The following is a 16611-nucleotide window of genomic DNA, read 5'->3' as shown; positions in this document are numbered from 1 at the left end:
ATGAAGCGCCTTGAGGCGACTCTTGTTGTGATTTGGTGCTATACAAATAAAATTGAATTGAATTGAAAGGCAACTGGTCTGAAACAGTTTAGTGTACATGGACTGTAACTAGAATAACATTTTTGGCCGTTAATAATGCTAAAAGAAACATGATCTTTACTCATACTTTCCTAACCCTAACCTTCAAACAATCAATCTGAATCTTAACTCAAATCTCAAACTACTTGTTGTGAGACCATTTCTTTATTTTTCACACCAAACTTTACAGAGAGCTCATCAAATATAACTAATGGTTTAACAGGATTTGGCAATACAAACTTAAAATTAACAAGAAAACAGCTGCCGAACGTGGATCAAAATGCATCCAATAACAAACAACATGTGGACTTCAAAGATACAGTAAATAAACTAAAGTGAAAGGAGGAGCTAAAATTAGAGTTTTCAAAAGAATTTGAATGAACTAAAAGAAGTCATCTGCGATCTCAAAATGGTCTTCATGTGTGCTGCTGTTTTTAGCTTTTAACATTTCTTTTCTGCCACTGTGATTAAGAATGTGTTCTTTGCCTGATTAAATAAAGGTTACACCGACTCACTGCTCTATCTTCTGGTACAAACCAGTTGACAGATTTAGTTCATACTGGAAGCTTTAAGAGCAACTTGTGTGACATTATTTGGAGTTTGGGAAGAAACACTTAAGAGCACAGATTACCACAGCATAAGAAGATTAAACATGAAAAACAATTAAAATTTTACTGAGGTAACAGATAAAATAAATACAGTGGAACCCCGACTTACGAATACCCCGTTTAACGAAAAATTCAAGTTATGAAGGCACTGAACGACAATATTTCTGCCCGTGTTACGGCAAAATGCCCGGGTAATGAAATCCACTGGCTCTGATTGGCTGAGCCTACAATGCCCACAATGCCTTCCGAATCATGTGACAACCCCTTGGCTTCCGTACTTGCGCTTCGCTGTTCCACTTGAACGACATATTGTTGTTCTAGTTAGTAATTAGCCTATAGCCTATCGTTCAGCATCGCCTCACTCAAAACGTGCAATGGGTGCTTCGACTTACGAAAATTTTCGACTTACAAAAGACCCTTAATTTTGTACGTCGGGGTTCCACTGTACATACAAGTACATAGAAATAAGTTAGATTTGGAAAAAAGCAAGAAAGTTATAATGAAAAAAATATATATACACACATGTATATACAGTCGCCTGGCGCTATAACATGGCTCACTTTTCCCGGTCTGATTTTTTAAATTTTATTTATTTATTTATTTTTAACAGCAGATTATGTTCTGGGTACTGATTGTAGACCACTGTGACTCAAGGTCTTAAATAATCAGACCTTGATCTGCCGTGTCTCCTGTCAAATTTACATAAATCTTCGATCGCTAGTAGTGTGACTGTGAGGTGCTGTACTGTCTGTAAGTTTTTGTCATGGTCCCCATGTCTGCCTGGCTGACCCAGGTTGGCTACATGTTTCTGGTTCTCCCTCTCTCTTTCCCTCACGCTCACCATGTCTCGCCTGGGTGGAGCTCATTGCAGGCTTCCGATCCTGCCCTTCGCACCTGTGGCTCACCACTTCACCAGCGTCCACTACTTAAGGCAGTGGCTGGAAACATCTCATGGTTGGACTATTGAGTAACCTCGGTAGTAAGCTTCCGTACCCTAGTTTCTAGTTGTCTCTTCGTTTTATCTTGCTGGATTAACCGCTTGTTCTTGTGCACAGTATTCTCTTTCCCTTAAAACCCTGGGCGAGTTGAGTTGCTGGTGCGTTGTGTTTTGGAACTGTGTGACGATTTCCTCATGTGCAAAGAGCCCCTATTTCTGGACCTCCCCTGTGCCCCTCTGGATCCCCCCCCTCTCTCACCTATATATAGTTGCACCTGGTGTTGTGTGTTAATAAAAGGAACTGCATTTAGCTTCCCTTGTCTGCGCATGAGTCCACCCCGCCTCGTGACAGTTTTCTTCCCAAAAAACACAATGTTGACGAAATGTTTTGCACCATCAAAGTGAGTGCCTTTGGTTTCATTCTATAATACTGGACGTCTTTTTCTACGAAGATTTGAACTTTCACAAGAGAAGTGTGAAAATTGTCCATGTCTGTCTGACAAAAATGTATGAAGTGTGTAGTGGGGTGTTTTACAGCCTTAAAACATCTATAATCTATAATAATTGTAAAAAATAAAGTTGGATACTTCACCCATCGTGGGTTATTTTTAGAACATAACTCCTGCGATAAATGACCACTGTATGTAAAATAGCTGCTTGGTATTTTGTTTGAAAATGCTTTATGAAGTTATTATTATCCACATCTGCAGTTTTCATACAATATCAGTTTGGTAAAACACACATTCCTATAACTTTTATAATACAATAAAAAGTACAACTACTACACACTACTGTGTACTAAGGGAACAAAGATTAAAACGTGACAGGGATAAAAAGCACTAATATCGCTCAAAGGAAAATAAACTTGATGTTTATCTCCATACTACCTAAATTTAACATTCAGTGTGTTTACTGCAGGTCCAGAAATCAGAGCTACCTCATCAGATCCAAGTGTGACATCAGCTGCACTCTTTACAGGAGACTCCAGCTGAAGTCAGTGGAGCCTGATCTCAAGGTTTTTAAGTCTGACCCTGAAACCAGAAGAGGATCTTTCTGTCTCTTCAGATTCATTGTGATCCAGTGATGGGAATAATTTCATGATCACGCTGATGTTTGCACAGAGCAGATAATGAAGTGAATGTTTTTGCACATTGGTAACAGTGAAACTGTTTATTTGCAGCGTGGGATCGCTTGTGTGTGGTGTATGAACTGAGATTTCTGAAGGTCTTGTCACACTGGTCACAGCTGAAGTTCCCTTTAATGTGTGTACGTTCATGTGTTTTACAATGAGCTGATTGTGAGAAGCTTTTGTCACAGTGTCTGCACTTGTATGGTTTCTCTCTTGTGTGGACTCGTTTATGCAGGTTTAGGTCACCTGCAGTACTGAAGCCTCTCCCACATTCGTTGCAGTAGTTCATTTTGCCTCCAGTGTGTCTAAGTTGATGTTTTCTTAGGCTCCCACGATTACTGAAAGTTTTTCCACAAAGGTCACAAAGAAACTCTTTGCCACCACCACAGTGCTCACAGGGTTGAGAAGTGGATCCATCTGTGTCGCTCTGCTTCTAAACAAAGACACAAACACAGTGTAAGTCAGTCCTTCAACATTTTTATTCTGAATGTCGCCTGAAATAAAGAGCAGCCTAATTACATTTTACTGTTTACATTATAACACTCAGCTTACTGGGCGAAGTTAGAAATAAAATTATTAAACAATGCTGTTTTTTATGTACACATTGCTATGTGCTCATTAAAGAGTTGGCACTCCATGTAGTGATGGTCAAAACCTTCATTCAGCACTATGAATTATTGCGACTGACATGCTGAGTTGCAGAGGGTTCTGCAAACATGCTTACACATCACACTGGTTAAAGTCAGGGTGATACTTTTGCTTGACCAAGGGAGACCGAACAATATGTCCTGAGCTTAGATAATAACTAGAAACGGTATGCTGAAAATTGCTAGATCATTTTAAATGCAGCAAAGATAGGTTGGGGAGGTGATTTCTCGTTCTCCATCTTATTCCAGGAAGAGGGATGATACAAGACGAGGTCAAACGTGAATGAGGCGCAAGAGGAGAACCGGTCAGGAGAAGCCAGAAGAAGACAGTCATAACAATACATTTTTTCTTTTAGCATAAAACTGTGCGGCCCTCCTCTAAGGGCATCCTTTGTGAGAAAACAGACCGCTGATTTCACATCAATGTTCAGCACTGTAACTTTTAATTTCAACTGCTGAAGCAAATTAAATCTTTTAAAAGAATAGACGCTCTGACATACATTATCAGTAAGCAGTCTCTGTTACTGTCAGTGGCTTCATCCATCTGCAGAGAAAAGTGTTTATCACGCACCTTATCATTAGGCTGTTCCACTATGTCCTCTGACATATAATAATAATAATACTAATAATAAATGTATACTTTATTGATCCCTGTGGGGAAATTACTCTCTCTGCATTTGACCCATTCACTCAGTGAAGCCGTGGGCAGCCACTAAGGCGGTGCACCAGGGAGCAGTGTGCAGGGACGGTATCTTGCTCAGGGGTACGTCAGGGTAGCTGTTCAGTGGATTTGAATGCCGGACCTTCTGATCATGGGGCTCTACTAGAGTTGGGCGATAGAATGATAACGATATGTATTGCGAAATAACTTTTTCTCGATAGAAAAATTAAACTATTGCGATAGGCCTCACCGCTCTTGTCCTCTTAACAAAAAAAAAGAAGAACAGCCAAGGAAATGAGTGTGCCGACTAGAGAAAAATCAACCGAGCGTGACCGAAGGTTAGCGAAGAGCAAACAGATGATGGTTCCAATGCTGGAGAGATTGTTGAACGGAAGAGCCACAGAAGTTCCGTAGTGTGAAGGTATTTCGGCTATTTCAAGTCTGACAAAAACAGAGTAGCGCGCACTGTAAATTGTGCTGAAAACAAGTCTGGAAATACAATAAAGCGGTGCATGCTCAATCTCTGACTGGAAGCGCTAATTCGTCATCCGGCTTTTGTCAGACTAAAGTAACTGTTAAAACTGTTTGAAAAGCTCAGCTATACAACAAGGAGAGATTGAGAATTTCCTTTTAGTTCTCAGTTTATTTGATATTGACAAAAGTTAGTCAATTTTGTCTGTTCTTCTGTAAAACAAACTAAGATTTATTTTTAGAATTAATATTTTGTTTCTAAGTGGAATTGACAATTTAGTAGTTTTGTTTGTTCTATTTTGAAACTTAAACGCTTTAGCGGCTGCCTTTTGTGTAGTTTGCAATATTTGCCTTTATTTATCTGAAAAAGTCTCATGTTCCTTAAGTACATCTACCCTGTTGAACTTATTATGGGAAATAAATATTTAAATCTAAACAAGCTGCTGATTATTTCACATTTTACTTGTGAGCAACGGCACATTTAAATCTTACAAATATAGTTATTTGGCTTATATCGTGATATATATCATTATCGCCTGATGAATGAATGAAAAAAACATATCGTGATATGAAGAAATCTTATATCGCCCAGCTCTAGGCTCTACCCCCATATCATAAATATGCTGATGGTATTAATTCCTCCGCAATTGTGTGTGGCTTTTTACACTGTGCCACTTGGTAGGCAACTTTATAAGAGCAGAGATAAGCATTTGCTTGCACGGATGCAGCTTTATTAAAGAGACGCTGCTAAGCACAACTATTCACAAATTTTGTTTAAAAAAAGTAAACTGACTTGTCTTTGTGCTGTGGATGTTTTGTCTCCAAGTGGCATTTAGCTTGTTTGGCTTTAAACTGTCCTCATTATCCACCATTGTAAAGGTGAAGACAAAGGTAAGATAGGCTTGATTAAATTTCTACTCTTTGGCTTGAAAGAGATTGGTTTGAAAACATATTTGGTGATGCTTCTGTTCTCTACTATGCTAGCAGTGTCGAAGGCTTTTTTTAAAAGAATTATACCCACCCGCAATGGCTCTACTCTACCTCAGCACTCAAAGAGCTTTTTACAACATGCCTCAATCACCCATTCACACCCATAATACAAACACTTTTTCTATTCTTGAGTTATTTCTGGTAGGGGTGGGCGATAGAAACAATATAAATTTGGCCAACAATAGAGATTTTGACTATACCACTCTATCGCGATAGCGCATGTTGATGATGTCATCAAGCTGCGGCTGTTTTGGTCGAAAGCATCGCAGCCGCTGCAAACAACATCATCTGCAAATTATGGCGGGCGACAGTCATAGCAAAGAGATGAAGCACTTTTGAAATATGGGGAAAGCCAAAAACTGCGCTTCCTCCACTTCCGTAACATTGATTCATTAATGTTGAATTCTCTCGCAGCTGCTCTGTTCCCATGTTGTTGCAGTATATTAATAACTAACCTCGTATTGTGGATGAATAATCTCAGTTGTTCTCCTGACTGAAGTTTGGCCCGTGTATAGCATCCTGCTATGCGATTGCATTTGTCCCTGACCACCAGAATCCCTCACGTTAACTTTTATCGAGTGGAGAAAAAAGTTAGTGTTCATCCTCCAGCTTCACTGTGCTAATGTTATGCTAACATAGCTGTGTCGCTAGCAATCACGTAGCACAACATTATATACCAAATAGTCCAACTTGAGTAACCCTGCAAACGCCACTGCTGTTTAGTTTTCTGTCTTCATTTATGTTGGAAGTGATAGCAGAGCTGTACGTTTGAATTAGTTTCAGAAATCTCACTCAGAACATGGTATGAAATGTTTAGGTGGAAACTAGCGAGCTAACTTCCTGTTAACTTCTAACTCTGTTGAATTTAATAAATTCTGTTTTCATGGATGCCTGGATATTAAACTTAATTGTTACACCTGGTAAAGCAGCAACGCTGATCATTTTATTAAAGATTAAAGAATTTAGACCGTTTTAACTCTCAGTGTTCGTTTGACTTTGGAACCTGAAACTGACTTTTTGTTTTGGACCCAGATTACTCCGCGAAGCTCCTCACTACGGCAGCCGTAATGCTCTGACAATCCATCAAGCAGTGCGGCTTACCAAAGTTGTACTAAAACATTTTTTAACAGATTTGTGCACGCAGAAATCGGTTCGAGGTCAGTAAGCACAACCAGAATTCATACATAAGGCACACTATCATTTTTGAGAAAATTAAAGGATTTTAAGTGTGCCTTATAGTGTGGAAAATACGTTATACAGAAGAAAAGAACATATCGTGATATATATCGTTACCGCACGTGCTTTAAATTATACTGCGATAGGGATTTTAGGCCATATCGCCCAGCCCTAATTTCTGGGGTGGCTGTGACTCAGGAGGTAGAGCGGGTCATCGACTTATGGGAAGTATGGTGGTTTAAATCTTCGATAGAAAGGGGAGAGGCATTTAAAGTCCTACTCTTTTGTGCAATGTAAGGGAATCTTACGGAGATTTCTGTCAGATTTGACTGAATATTCTATAAAAGTTTTTATGTCACATTGAGCTTTGATATTAAAATTAGTTAAAAAAAAAATACTTCAAATGAATTGCAACTCTAAATCCGATTATGGATACAAAGTAACAGTGATGATTGTTTTTAGATAGATGACTTATGTTCTTTACTGACACTTGCCAAATTCCAGCAGAAATGGCAAATGTAACATGGGTCTGTATACAAAGTGGATACTGTGTCTACAGAGAATTAGTTATTCAGTGTTTTTTTAAGGATCATGGAAGCAAACCTCTTAACTGAAATTCAAGTGTGATAAATCCAAACAGTCCAGGGTAAAATAAAAAGATAAAAATATAAATACATACCTCACAGTAACTGCACTTGTAGAGTTTCTTTCTGGTGTGGAGCTGTTGGTGGACTCTGAGGGATCGTGGAGATTTAAAAGCCTTATCACACAGGTCACATTTATAAAGTTTCTCCTCAGCGTGTGTAAACATGTGTTGTTTTAAGCTGTTGTATGTCATAAACAGTTTGCCACACTGATCACAGTAGCACACGTCATTTTTGGTGTGAATGCGTAGGTGTTTATTTCGGCTCTGTTTGCCGCTGAAGTGTCTTCCACAAATTCCACAACCGTACGCCTTAATTCCAGAGTGGGTAACTTGATGGAGCCGTAAATAGCTACTGTAAGGAAAAACTTTACCACACTGATCACAGGTGTACGGTTTAACTCCACTGTGGATTAACTGGTGTCTTTTTAGGTTTCCAGCCTGGGTAAAAGTCTTTCCACACAAGTCACAGTTGTATGGTCTCTCCCCAGTGTGGATGCGTCGATGTTTTGTCAAATAGTCAGCAAGGATAAAAGATTTTCCACACAAGTCACAGCTGAATGGTCTCTCCCCAATGTGTCTAAGCTGATGTGTTTTTAGTGAACCCTTTCGAGAAAAATCTTTCCCACACTCATCACAGCTGTATGCTTTAACACCACTGTGGATGATTTGGTGTGTTTTTAAGTGTCCAGCCTGGGTATAAGATTTTTCACACAACTCACAGCTGTAAGATTTAACTCCACTGTGGATGGATTGGTGTGTTTTTAGGCCTCTAGGACGGGTAAACCCCTTCCCACACTCATCACAGCTGTATTTTTTCTCTCCCTTTCTTCTGTGAGGTTTGTCGGCCTCCTGAGAGCGCTGACTTCTCGCTCCATGTTGGTCCTGCAGTGACAGAGATACAAACAGAGGCAGTGAGTGAAATGCAGTCGTGGAACAAACTGAAACTCCATTAGTGGAATCAAAGATGTCACTAAACACACTGTAGTCAAGTCAAGACAGATTTCTTTGTATAGAACATTTAAAAGACGTCAAGTGTCAAGGTGTTGAACAGAGAGATAATCTAAGGAAATAAAAAAATAAATGAGGTAAAGACAATACTACAAGATTCATTATGCAAATGTACTGTTTATAAGATTGGGGAAACCTGCAGTCAGCTGAGACTGAAGAAGTCACTTGGATGAGTGACAAAACATTTCTCCCACATCCAGATGAACAGAATCAACTTTTGGAGCAATAACTTGGCGTTCCATGTATGCCCTGCCTGCCAGCATCTTGCACCCTGCTGTTAAGTGCTGGAGTCATCTTTACACCCTCTTCACCTGGGGTCTTGCCTGGTATAATAGACCCCATTCTCTATCGATCTTGTGCATAGAGCATGCTCCTGTGCCGCCATGATTAGTGCCTCTGTGCTGTCTTTCAGTCCAGCTTTGTCCAGCCACTGGTAGGACTTCTGGATGTCAGCCACTTCCTCTATCTGCTGGTGGTAAATACCGTGTACGGGCCTGTCCTTCCATTATGGTTCCTCCTCTTCCTTGGATTTCTGCTGCCTGAGGAACTCACTGAGCATGAGTTTTAAAAAAAAATCTCAGTTTTCGGTGATTCGAAACGCAGTTTACGTGTGGACGAAACAGTGTAGGTGCAGACGTAGCGTAAAAGAGTTAATAGTTTATTTTATTACTACCTGTAATTTATTGCAGATTACTTGTATTTGCTTAATTGTTTACTAAATGTTTGAGGTGTGAAATAAACCACAATGGAGCAAAATATGGGTGTGTGTGGTTGGAGGATGTAGTTGTGCACGCGCGAGAAAGGGGGGCGCGAACATTTTTCTTGTAAAACAAGGGGGGCCCAGCAAAAAAAGTTTGGGAATCACTGCTCTACAGGGTACACTCCTATATGTGCCAGACATGGGCTCCTTCAATTCATGGTCCTACACAGATTACATATCTCAAGTTAGCAACATCCCATACAGGAGCTGCCCCCTGTGTAACAGACTGCCATGTGTGTGCATGCGTGCTGATAAAATATGATCTTTGTGCTTTCTTGTAATTTCTGTGGTTTTTGTTTGTGAATGTAGATTCTCTATTTATGGAGGATGGAAAAGATAAAGCTGCTGTTAACAACCAGCTGTGCACACAGTTTCAATAACAGTGTAACTGAGATATTTTTCTCACCTTTTGTGTTAAAGTCATCGTTTCCTCTGTAGTAGCTGAGCTGAGTCCAAATGGCTGAAATTAGCTGCTCCACCAGACTCTTCTCCTCCCGTTACTCAGCTGGGACACAAAAAAAGTATAGATACAAATTTTATCCCCGACAAGAAGAAGCAGAGCAAAATCTTATATCCCAATATAAGACATTCCTCATCCTGATAACAATATATATCCAAAATAGTGCATTTTCTTTAAATTCTGTAAATGTCGGGCAACTTGACTTGTGTGAAGTGTTTTCAGCTGAGCATTGTGTACATGGAGTTGAGTGTTTTGACCAATGCATGAAACCAGATATGTTTAGACATCATTTATTACATACTGTGGGGAACAGCCGGTTCTAATGTTTGAGTCTAAGGTTCATTTTGAGCACCTGACGGTTGTTTCTTGTATTTTGCACACTGGTGTTGCTTGTGAACCTTGTGTGATACCCACCAACGTGTGATCACATTTTTGTGAATTCATTTATGTTTAAGCAAGTGACATTTTCATTTGAAAATGCCCTAAATTAACTAGTTTTAATAGGAGACCTGGTAACTATTTGTAGCATATGCTTCATTTCTGTACCAGTAGGTGGCAGTGTGAGACCATGGTTTGGCCTCTTGTTAGCAGTCAGAGTCTATGGTCGGCACTGTTTTCTCATAATGGTGGAGTATTCAGGAAGGACAAGCCACGTCTCCCTGTCTGATCATGTTTGTCCTGCTTGCATCGAGCCAGAAATATAAAGTAAAAGCAGTCACACCCGATATATTGCATAGATTAGTTATAAAGGTCAGAAACTGAAAGCGCACAACATTGTGTAGTATAATATATTAGATTTTTATAAGTATTTGTTTAGGCTTTAGCAGCATCCTGTGGGTAGCACATTAGTTTGGATCGCACCACCGTTATCATGAATTGTTTTAGTCGCTTTTTCTGCCATAAAGCGTTTCCTTAAATTCATCACACATATTGAGATGGTGCTGATTACATAATTCTTTCAGAATATGTTGGGTAAGTTACTTTAAAAAAGTAATTAATTACTAATTACTTAGTCAATATTGTATTTAAAATACTTATCTAATTACTGTGTCAGAAAAGTAACTTAATTACTAAATAAGTAATTTAACTAAATACTTCTTAAAATCCCTATAAACCTTGAGTGAGCAAACAATAGAAATTAAACTCTTTAAATAATAAATTTTTTTAAAGACGGAGACTCTACAGTACGCAGCAGTAGCATCTCTTCCACAATGTAGGCTGCAATCATCTTTTTAAGCTCACCTTCAGACGCTTTCTGTGCTGCTGAAGTAAAATCAAGTTTTGCCTGCTTAGCAGGAGTTGCCGCGGTGTTATCCATGAATGATGAACATAGCTTACATATTACTGTAATATTCTTGTCTGCTTGTTTCAGAAGTGAAGAGACGGGAATATGTCCATTTCATAAAACAGCCACACGCTTCAGCCGAGTCCAACATCTTCCACTGTAGAATACGACTGTGCAGCAAACTGGCGTGAAATGACGTGCAGCTGCACTACAGCGACGTTAAAGAGCAGAGTTTACTTCTACGTTTAGAAGGTAAATTATTGAAGTTAAATAATGATATTCAGCGAGTTTAATTATTTTACAATGTAACGCAAGTACATTGTAAGTAACTGTAATTAAAACACCTAAAAATGAACAGTAATTAGTTACTCTACTTTTTCAGTCGAAAAGTAATTTAATTACAGTGACGCATTACACCCAACACTGCTTGGCACCACAATTGTGCAAGTGAAGCAAAAGGCAAAATATACGTCATCATATTTTCTACTCTTTGGCTTAGAAGGATGTTGGTTTGGAAGCATATTTGGCGATCTTCATCTTCTGCTTTAGGTTTGCATGTGAGCCTCATCAAAAAGCTGCCCATTATGCTTTTTTTTTTTACTCATAGCGTAACATCTGGTAACATAACATCTCTATTAAGGGAGAAGTTCAAAGGTCAAAGATCTCTCTATAACTTTCAGTGCTGCCAAATGTGGATTTAATTCCTCACTGCACTGTGTGTGTCTGTTTATAGATTCAATAAAACACATGCAGTTCTCCCAAAATCCTTCCCCTTCTCATCAGACTATGTCCAACCCGAAAACAACCCCAAACTAATGAAACATGTAATTTTGAGAGTATTTTATTTGTTATATTAGCTTTTGGGATAAAACCAAGTAATATGATGATAATAAAATAATAATAATAAAATAATAAAAACACTGAATCATTTAACATTTTAGTTTCTTTACTTTAACTAAAAGAATAATAATAAAAACAAACGACCAAAATATAAGCTCCAAATTTGATCTTAGTACTGAAAATACCTTATTACTATTATTAAATTATTACTATTAGCTATGGTTGTGACTACTGTAAGGGATACATATGCAGCAGGCCCGCTAATATTCCGGCCATCCTCGTAAAGGAGAATAAAACTAAAGCATCGTTTAAACAACCTTGTGAGTTTAGGTGTACAGTTTCCTTAATTTACGAGGTGCACCTAAAGGTACTGTTGAATAGCGATGCCCGCACTGAACTGTACATAATGCTTTTTTAAACCTGGATGTAGCTCGGTGCTTACCTTTAGATGAGCCCACAAACCGAGAGAAACTCCGTGATGAAGCTGGAACTCTTTCCAAACACAGGAAACAGAGCAGGGAGCAGAGACCCACGTGGTTCACGCTGATCGCAGCTACGATCCAGGAGACAAGGGTGGGCAGATCGATGCAGATATCGATCCAAACGTTGGTAGTGGTTTATGATCGATGCTTTAGTTTGTTTCTCTCCTCTAAGTTCACTACTTTACTCCCGTTTCGTGAAAAAGCAGCTCTCTCTGCTCGACTCCTCTCCTGCTAACACATTTTGCTCCGTCCCCTTCTTCTTCTTCTTCATACGGTTTACTGGCGGTTGGCAAACAGCAAAATGGTGCATTACCGCCACCAACTGGTGTGGAGTGTGTACCGAAAAGACAAAAATAAATAAATAAATCAAATCCTCTCGAACAAATGGGTCTGCCTTAAAACCAAAATACAGCCTGATAAGTTTCTCTTATAGAGGTCGTGCGAAACAAATCAATCAAGTCCAACTTCACTTCCATATCGTCCAGCTTTTTGATCAGTTGTCTCCTTTCAATATCAAACCTCTGACAATTCAAGAAAACATGTTCTATTGTTTCCTGTTCCCTGCTGCAGTCACACTCCCCTGTACAGTGTTTACCTATTAAAAACAATGTGCTATTTAAACCAGTGTGTCCGAATCTCAGTCGAGATATAATCGTATCCTCCATCATGTTTCGGCCTGTACTTCTCATTTTCCCCACTTTCTTTTGGATTTTATAAAACCATCGCCCTTTCCTCTCTTCCTCCCATTGCTTTTGCCACATTTCCTTCATTTTGTATCGTACTGTACTCTTGAGCTCCGTTTAATTCACACTAATAACCATATCTACCATCATTTATCAGCAGTGAAAACAATAAAGGGCTTACTATGCTTCCTTGTGGCGTTCCATTTTCTGTCGGCAAACTCTCCAAATAACTGCTCCCAATCCTCATTATTATTCGTTGGCCTTCCAAAAAATCCTTAATCCATCTGAACATTTGACAATTTATACCCATTTCCCTCATTTTTATTAATAGACCTTCCCTCCACATTATATCATACGCTTTCTCTATATCAAAAAAGACTCCGCCCCCTTCTTCCTGCTCTGCGGTGATTTGTTGCAGTGCGGTGACGTGACACAACTTCGCTGAACACACACAAAGTACCTGCTCTTTCGTTTCCCTAATCCGGTCGTTAAGTGATGACGTGACGAATCCTACTTCCGGGCCTAAAGTAGTCTGTGTTTAATATGGCTTTTGTGTTGTTAACATGTTTAATGTTTTGTATTTTCTTCTATTTAATCTCAAAAAGCTCCTAAAACAGTCAGTGATCACTGTTGACCTCCCTTGGCTTTTATTACCGCTAATCATTTATTTAAGCTCAGTTTTTAAAACCTTAGGATGTAACTACAGCTCAGCCCGTGCAGCAGTACATTAAGAACGAATCACTTATTGTGGATGGATTATCTCAGTTGTTCTCCTGGCTGAAGTTTGGTCCTTTTACAGCATCCTGCCATGCGATTACATTTGTTCCTGACCACCAAGAACACTCACGTTAACTTTTATCGAGTGGAAAAAAAGTTAGCTTGTTTATATTATGCTAACATAGCTGTGTCGCTAGCAGTCACGTAGCACATCATTATATACCAGCTAGCCAAACTTCAGTAACCCTAACAATGTCACTGTTGTTTAGTTTTGTCTTCATTTATGTTGGAAGTGATAACAGAGCTGTACGTTTTAATTTGTTTCCAAACCCCCGCAGTCAGGACATGCTATATTGTATTTAGATAGAAGCTAGCAAGCTAACTTCCTGCTAACTTCTAACTCCGTTAAATGTCATTAATTCCATTTTCATGGATGCCTGGATGTTAAACTCAATTGTTACACCTGGAAGAGCAGAACGCTGATCATTTTATTACAGATGAAAGACTTTAGACAGTTTTTCAACTCTCCGTGATGCCACAGTGATCGTTAGGGACCTGCAGCGGAGTTTGAGCCCAGACACGGCTAGTGACGTCAGACTTAAAGAGCGGATAGAGATCAATGACTGTAGAAAACACGGACGACACGACAGCGCCTCCTTCTATAGGGCTTTGGAGTGTGATGTCACGGGGGTGGGCATGGAAAGGATTTTGGCCTGATGCGCCATTTTTGGGGTCAAAGCAGAGCGCAAGCGAAAAAGGAGCAAAGGCACACAGAACAGCCACGGTTTGTATTTGCTGTGTGGTCGGCTGCAATGTTCGATCACACGACCGGCAAGAGAATAAGCTTGAAAATGTTTTTATCTTTTCATTCTTTCCCAACCTGGAAGCAACATGAGGCAGCTCGTGTATCGATGTTAGCAAACGAAGGCGTCTAGCCTGGATAGCAGCTGTGAGACGAGCTGATATCCAGTTCTCTTCCATCTCCAAATATCTGTTGGTGCTCCAGAGATTTTCATTCCAGTAAGTTCTAAATATGTTCATATCACTCTTTATAGCCGATTCGTTTTATTTGCGATGCGCTCTGAGCTCATAGCAAATTAGAACAAACATCCTACTGAGTGATTTTGCAGAACTACCTTCTATTTATAGACTTGCTAATTATTTGGCATTATTGCAGCAAACCAGCCAATGAAATGGATGAAACATCATGACTGAGTTCCAGCGTTACACAATGGACCTGCTTCAAACATACCACCATGCCAATCAGATTACTTCTTCCATGTGAGGGTGAAGAGGTGACCCTTCTGGATAAGATGATGAAGGTTTGCTGCGTTTGGTGAACAGTGTGATAATAAGTCTTGTGCTGTTTAAATTGCTGTATTTTTTTCAAAAGATACAGTAAATAAAGTAATGTTAGTAGTGGGTGATATCATGTAAACACTGTCATGATTTTGTGTAAACATTTTGTCATTTGTAAACTATAAATGATGGATTCTACATTATAAAACATCACATCAGTTACAAAGTGGTTTTAATTTTAAAAAAAAATAAGGCAAAAATTGTTTCTTTATTGAACGGAATTACAAGCAGTACAACATTTTGCGGCAACGACAGACTTATGGTCCAGTCGAACTATGGAGCCATACGTGAGCCTGACAGTCCATTATGTTACCAGGGACTTCACCATGAAAAGTCGGTGCTTACAAACTGCCTTTTTCCCCGAGGATCACACAGGCGAGGCTCTGGCATATGGATTAAAGGAGGGTCTTATCTCTTGGAGTTTGGAGGAGGAAAAAATGGTGTGCATAACAACAGACAGTGGAGCCAACATTGTGAAAGCAGCATCCCTTAACAACTGGCTTCAGTGTTTTGGCCACAGACTACATCTTGCTCTAGGTAAGCTCTTGTAAGTTGATAATTTTATTTTGTTTAAAAAAAACAACAAAAACAATAGCTATATGCTAGTATGATGTATATTATAAACAACAATAGCAGCATTAATAATACTACAAAAATAGTTCATATTAATACAGCTGTATGTTTTAAACAACAATAAGAGGGAGGGAAGAGGGAACTTGCTGAGGCCCAAAAGGAGCTTAAGCTACCAGAACATAAGCTTAAAATGGAGTGTCCAACAAGATGGGGCTCCAGACAAGCTATGGTCCAGAGGGTACTTGAACAGCTACCTGCTATTTCACATGTTCTCTCCTCTGATCGGAAGGCTAGACACCTGGTTCCAACATGGCAGGATGTTGACGTTCTCGAGGCACTCAACAAAACACTCAGCCCACTGACAGACTTCACTGATGCCCTGTCAGGAGAGCAATATGTGAGCATCTCCTCAGTGAAACCGGTTCTCCACCTCTTTGAAACATCAGTTGTGGCTGTGAAGGAAGATGACTTGGATCTCACACGATCAATTAAGTCCAAAGTCCTGGGGTACCTTCAGGAAAAGTACAGTGATCCAAACACACAGGAGCTGTTAGACATTGCCACATCTCTGGATCCAAGATTCAAGATGGACTACAAAAAACTACCATCAAAGCCAGACTGACACATGAGATGACTAGCATAACTTCAGTTGTGGTAATTATGTTTACATCAGATCATATCAGACTCATAATGATATTCACACATTTTAAATTATTAGAAAAAATTAGATATTGTACTTTATTGTTTTAAAGGTATTACTGTGGTGTGAAATAGAATGTTAAGATGAGCTTTGTCAATTATATTCTCTCTTTCAAAGTTAAGTTCCACCTCAACTGCATCCCCGGCCGCCCCCATGAAGAAGAGCCAAAAGACCTTAGGCAGCTTCCTTAAAGCAGCAATGAGGCACCATCGCAGCTTAGCAAGATGTTGTTTCAGAACTAAAGTCATATTTGCTCTTAAGCAACATTGATAGTGAAGCGGACCCCTTAGTCTGGTGGAGGGAACACAAGGGAGAATTTCCAAGACTGTCTATACTGGCCAAAAAATGCCTCTGTATTCCTGCCACAAGTTCCCCTTCTGAAAGGGTGTTCAGCACAGGGG

At 39.5% G+C, this 16611-nt stretch overlaps 3 protein-coding genes across 3 annotated transcripts in view; 1 reads left to right on the top strand and 2 right to left on the bottom strand.

Annotated features, from left to right (window-relative positions):
- The window catches only part of LOC146511875 (uncharacterized), a 68022-nt gene that overhangs the window by 42187 nt on the left and 9224 nt on the right, over nt 1-16611 (bottom strand). The window lies entirely within an intron of this gene.
- LOC146511877 (uncharacterized) lies at nt 1261-13569 on the bottom strand. The gene is made up of 4 exons (XM_085171766.1): nt 12139-13569; nt 9518-9616; nt 7377-8225; nt 1261-3185 (listed from the first exon to the last, which is right to left on the bottom strand). The coding sequence occupies exons 2-4, from the start codon at nt 9533-9535 to the stop codon at nt 2691-2693; spliced, it is 1362 nt and encodes a 453-aa protein (XP_085027892.1). The 5' UTR covers nt 9536-9616; nt 12139-13569; the 3' UTR covers nt 1261-2690.
- On the top strand, nt 15159-16200 carry LOC146511876 (E3 SUMO-protein ligase ZBED1-like; the record flags this gene model as incomplete). The annotated part of the gene is made up of 2 exons (XM_085173549.1): nt 15159-15485; nt 15638-16200. Coding segments are annotated over 2 exons (822 nt in total), but the record flags the coding sequence as incomplete, so codon positions are not given.

Source organism: Neolamprologus multifasciatus, chromosome 9, assembly GCF_963576455.1.
Source record: "Neolamprologus multifasciatus chromosome 9, fNeoMul1.2, whole genome shotgun sequence".
Classification (NCBI taxonomy): Eukaryota; Metazoa; Chordata; class Actinopteri; order Cichliformes; family Cichlidae; genus Neolamprologus; species Neolamprologus multifasciatus.
The sequence above is the reverse complement of the archived record's forward strand: the minus strand, read 5'-3'. Positions and strand labels throughout refer to the sequence as shown.

Bases quoted from the DNA above. Each gene is read 5' to 3' on its own strand.
- LOC146511877 (XM_085171766.1), bottom strand. The intron at 3,186-7,376 runs GTATGTATTTAT...GTCTTTGTTTAG, and splicing joins ACAAGTGCAGTTACTGTGAG to AAGCAGAGCGACACAGATGG.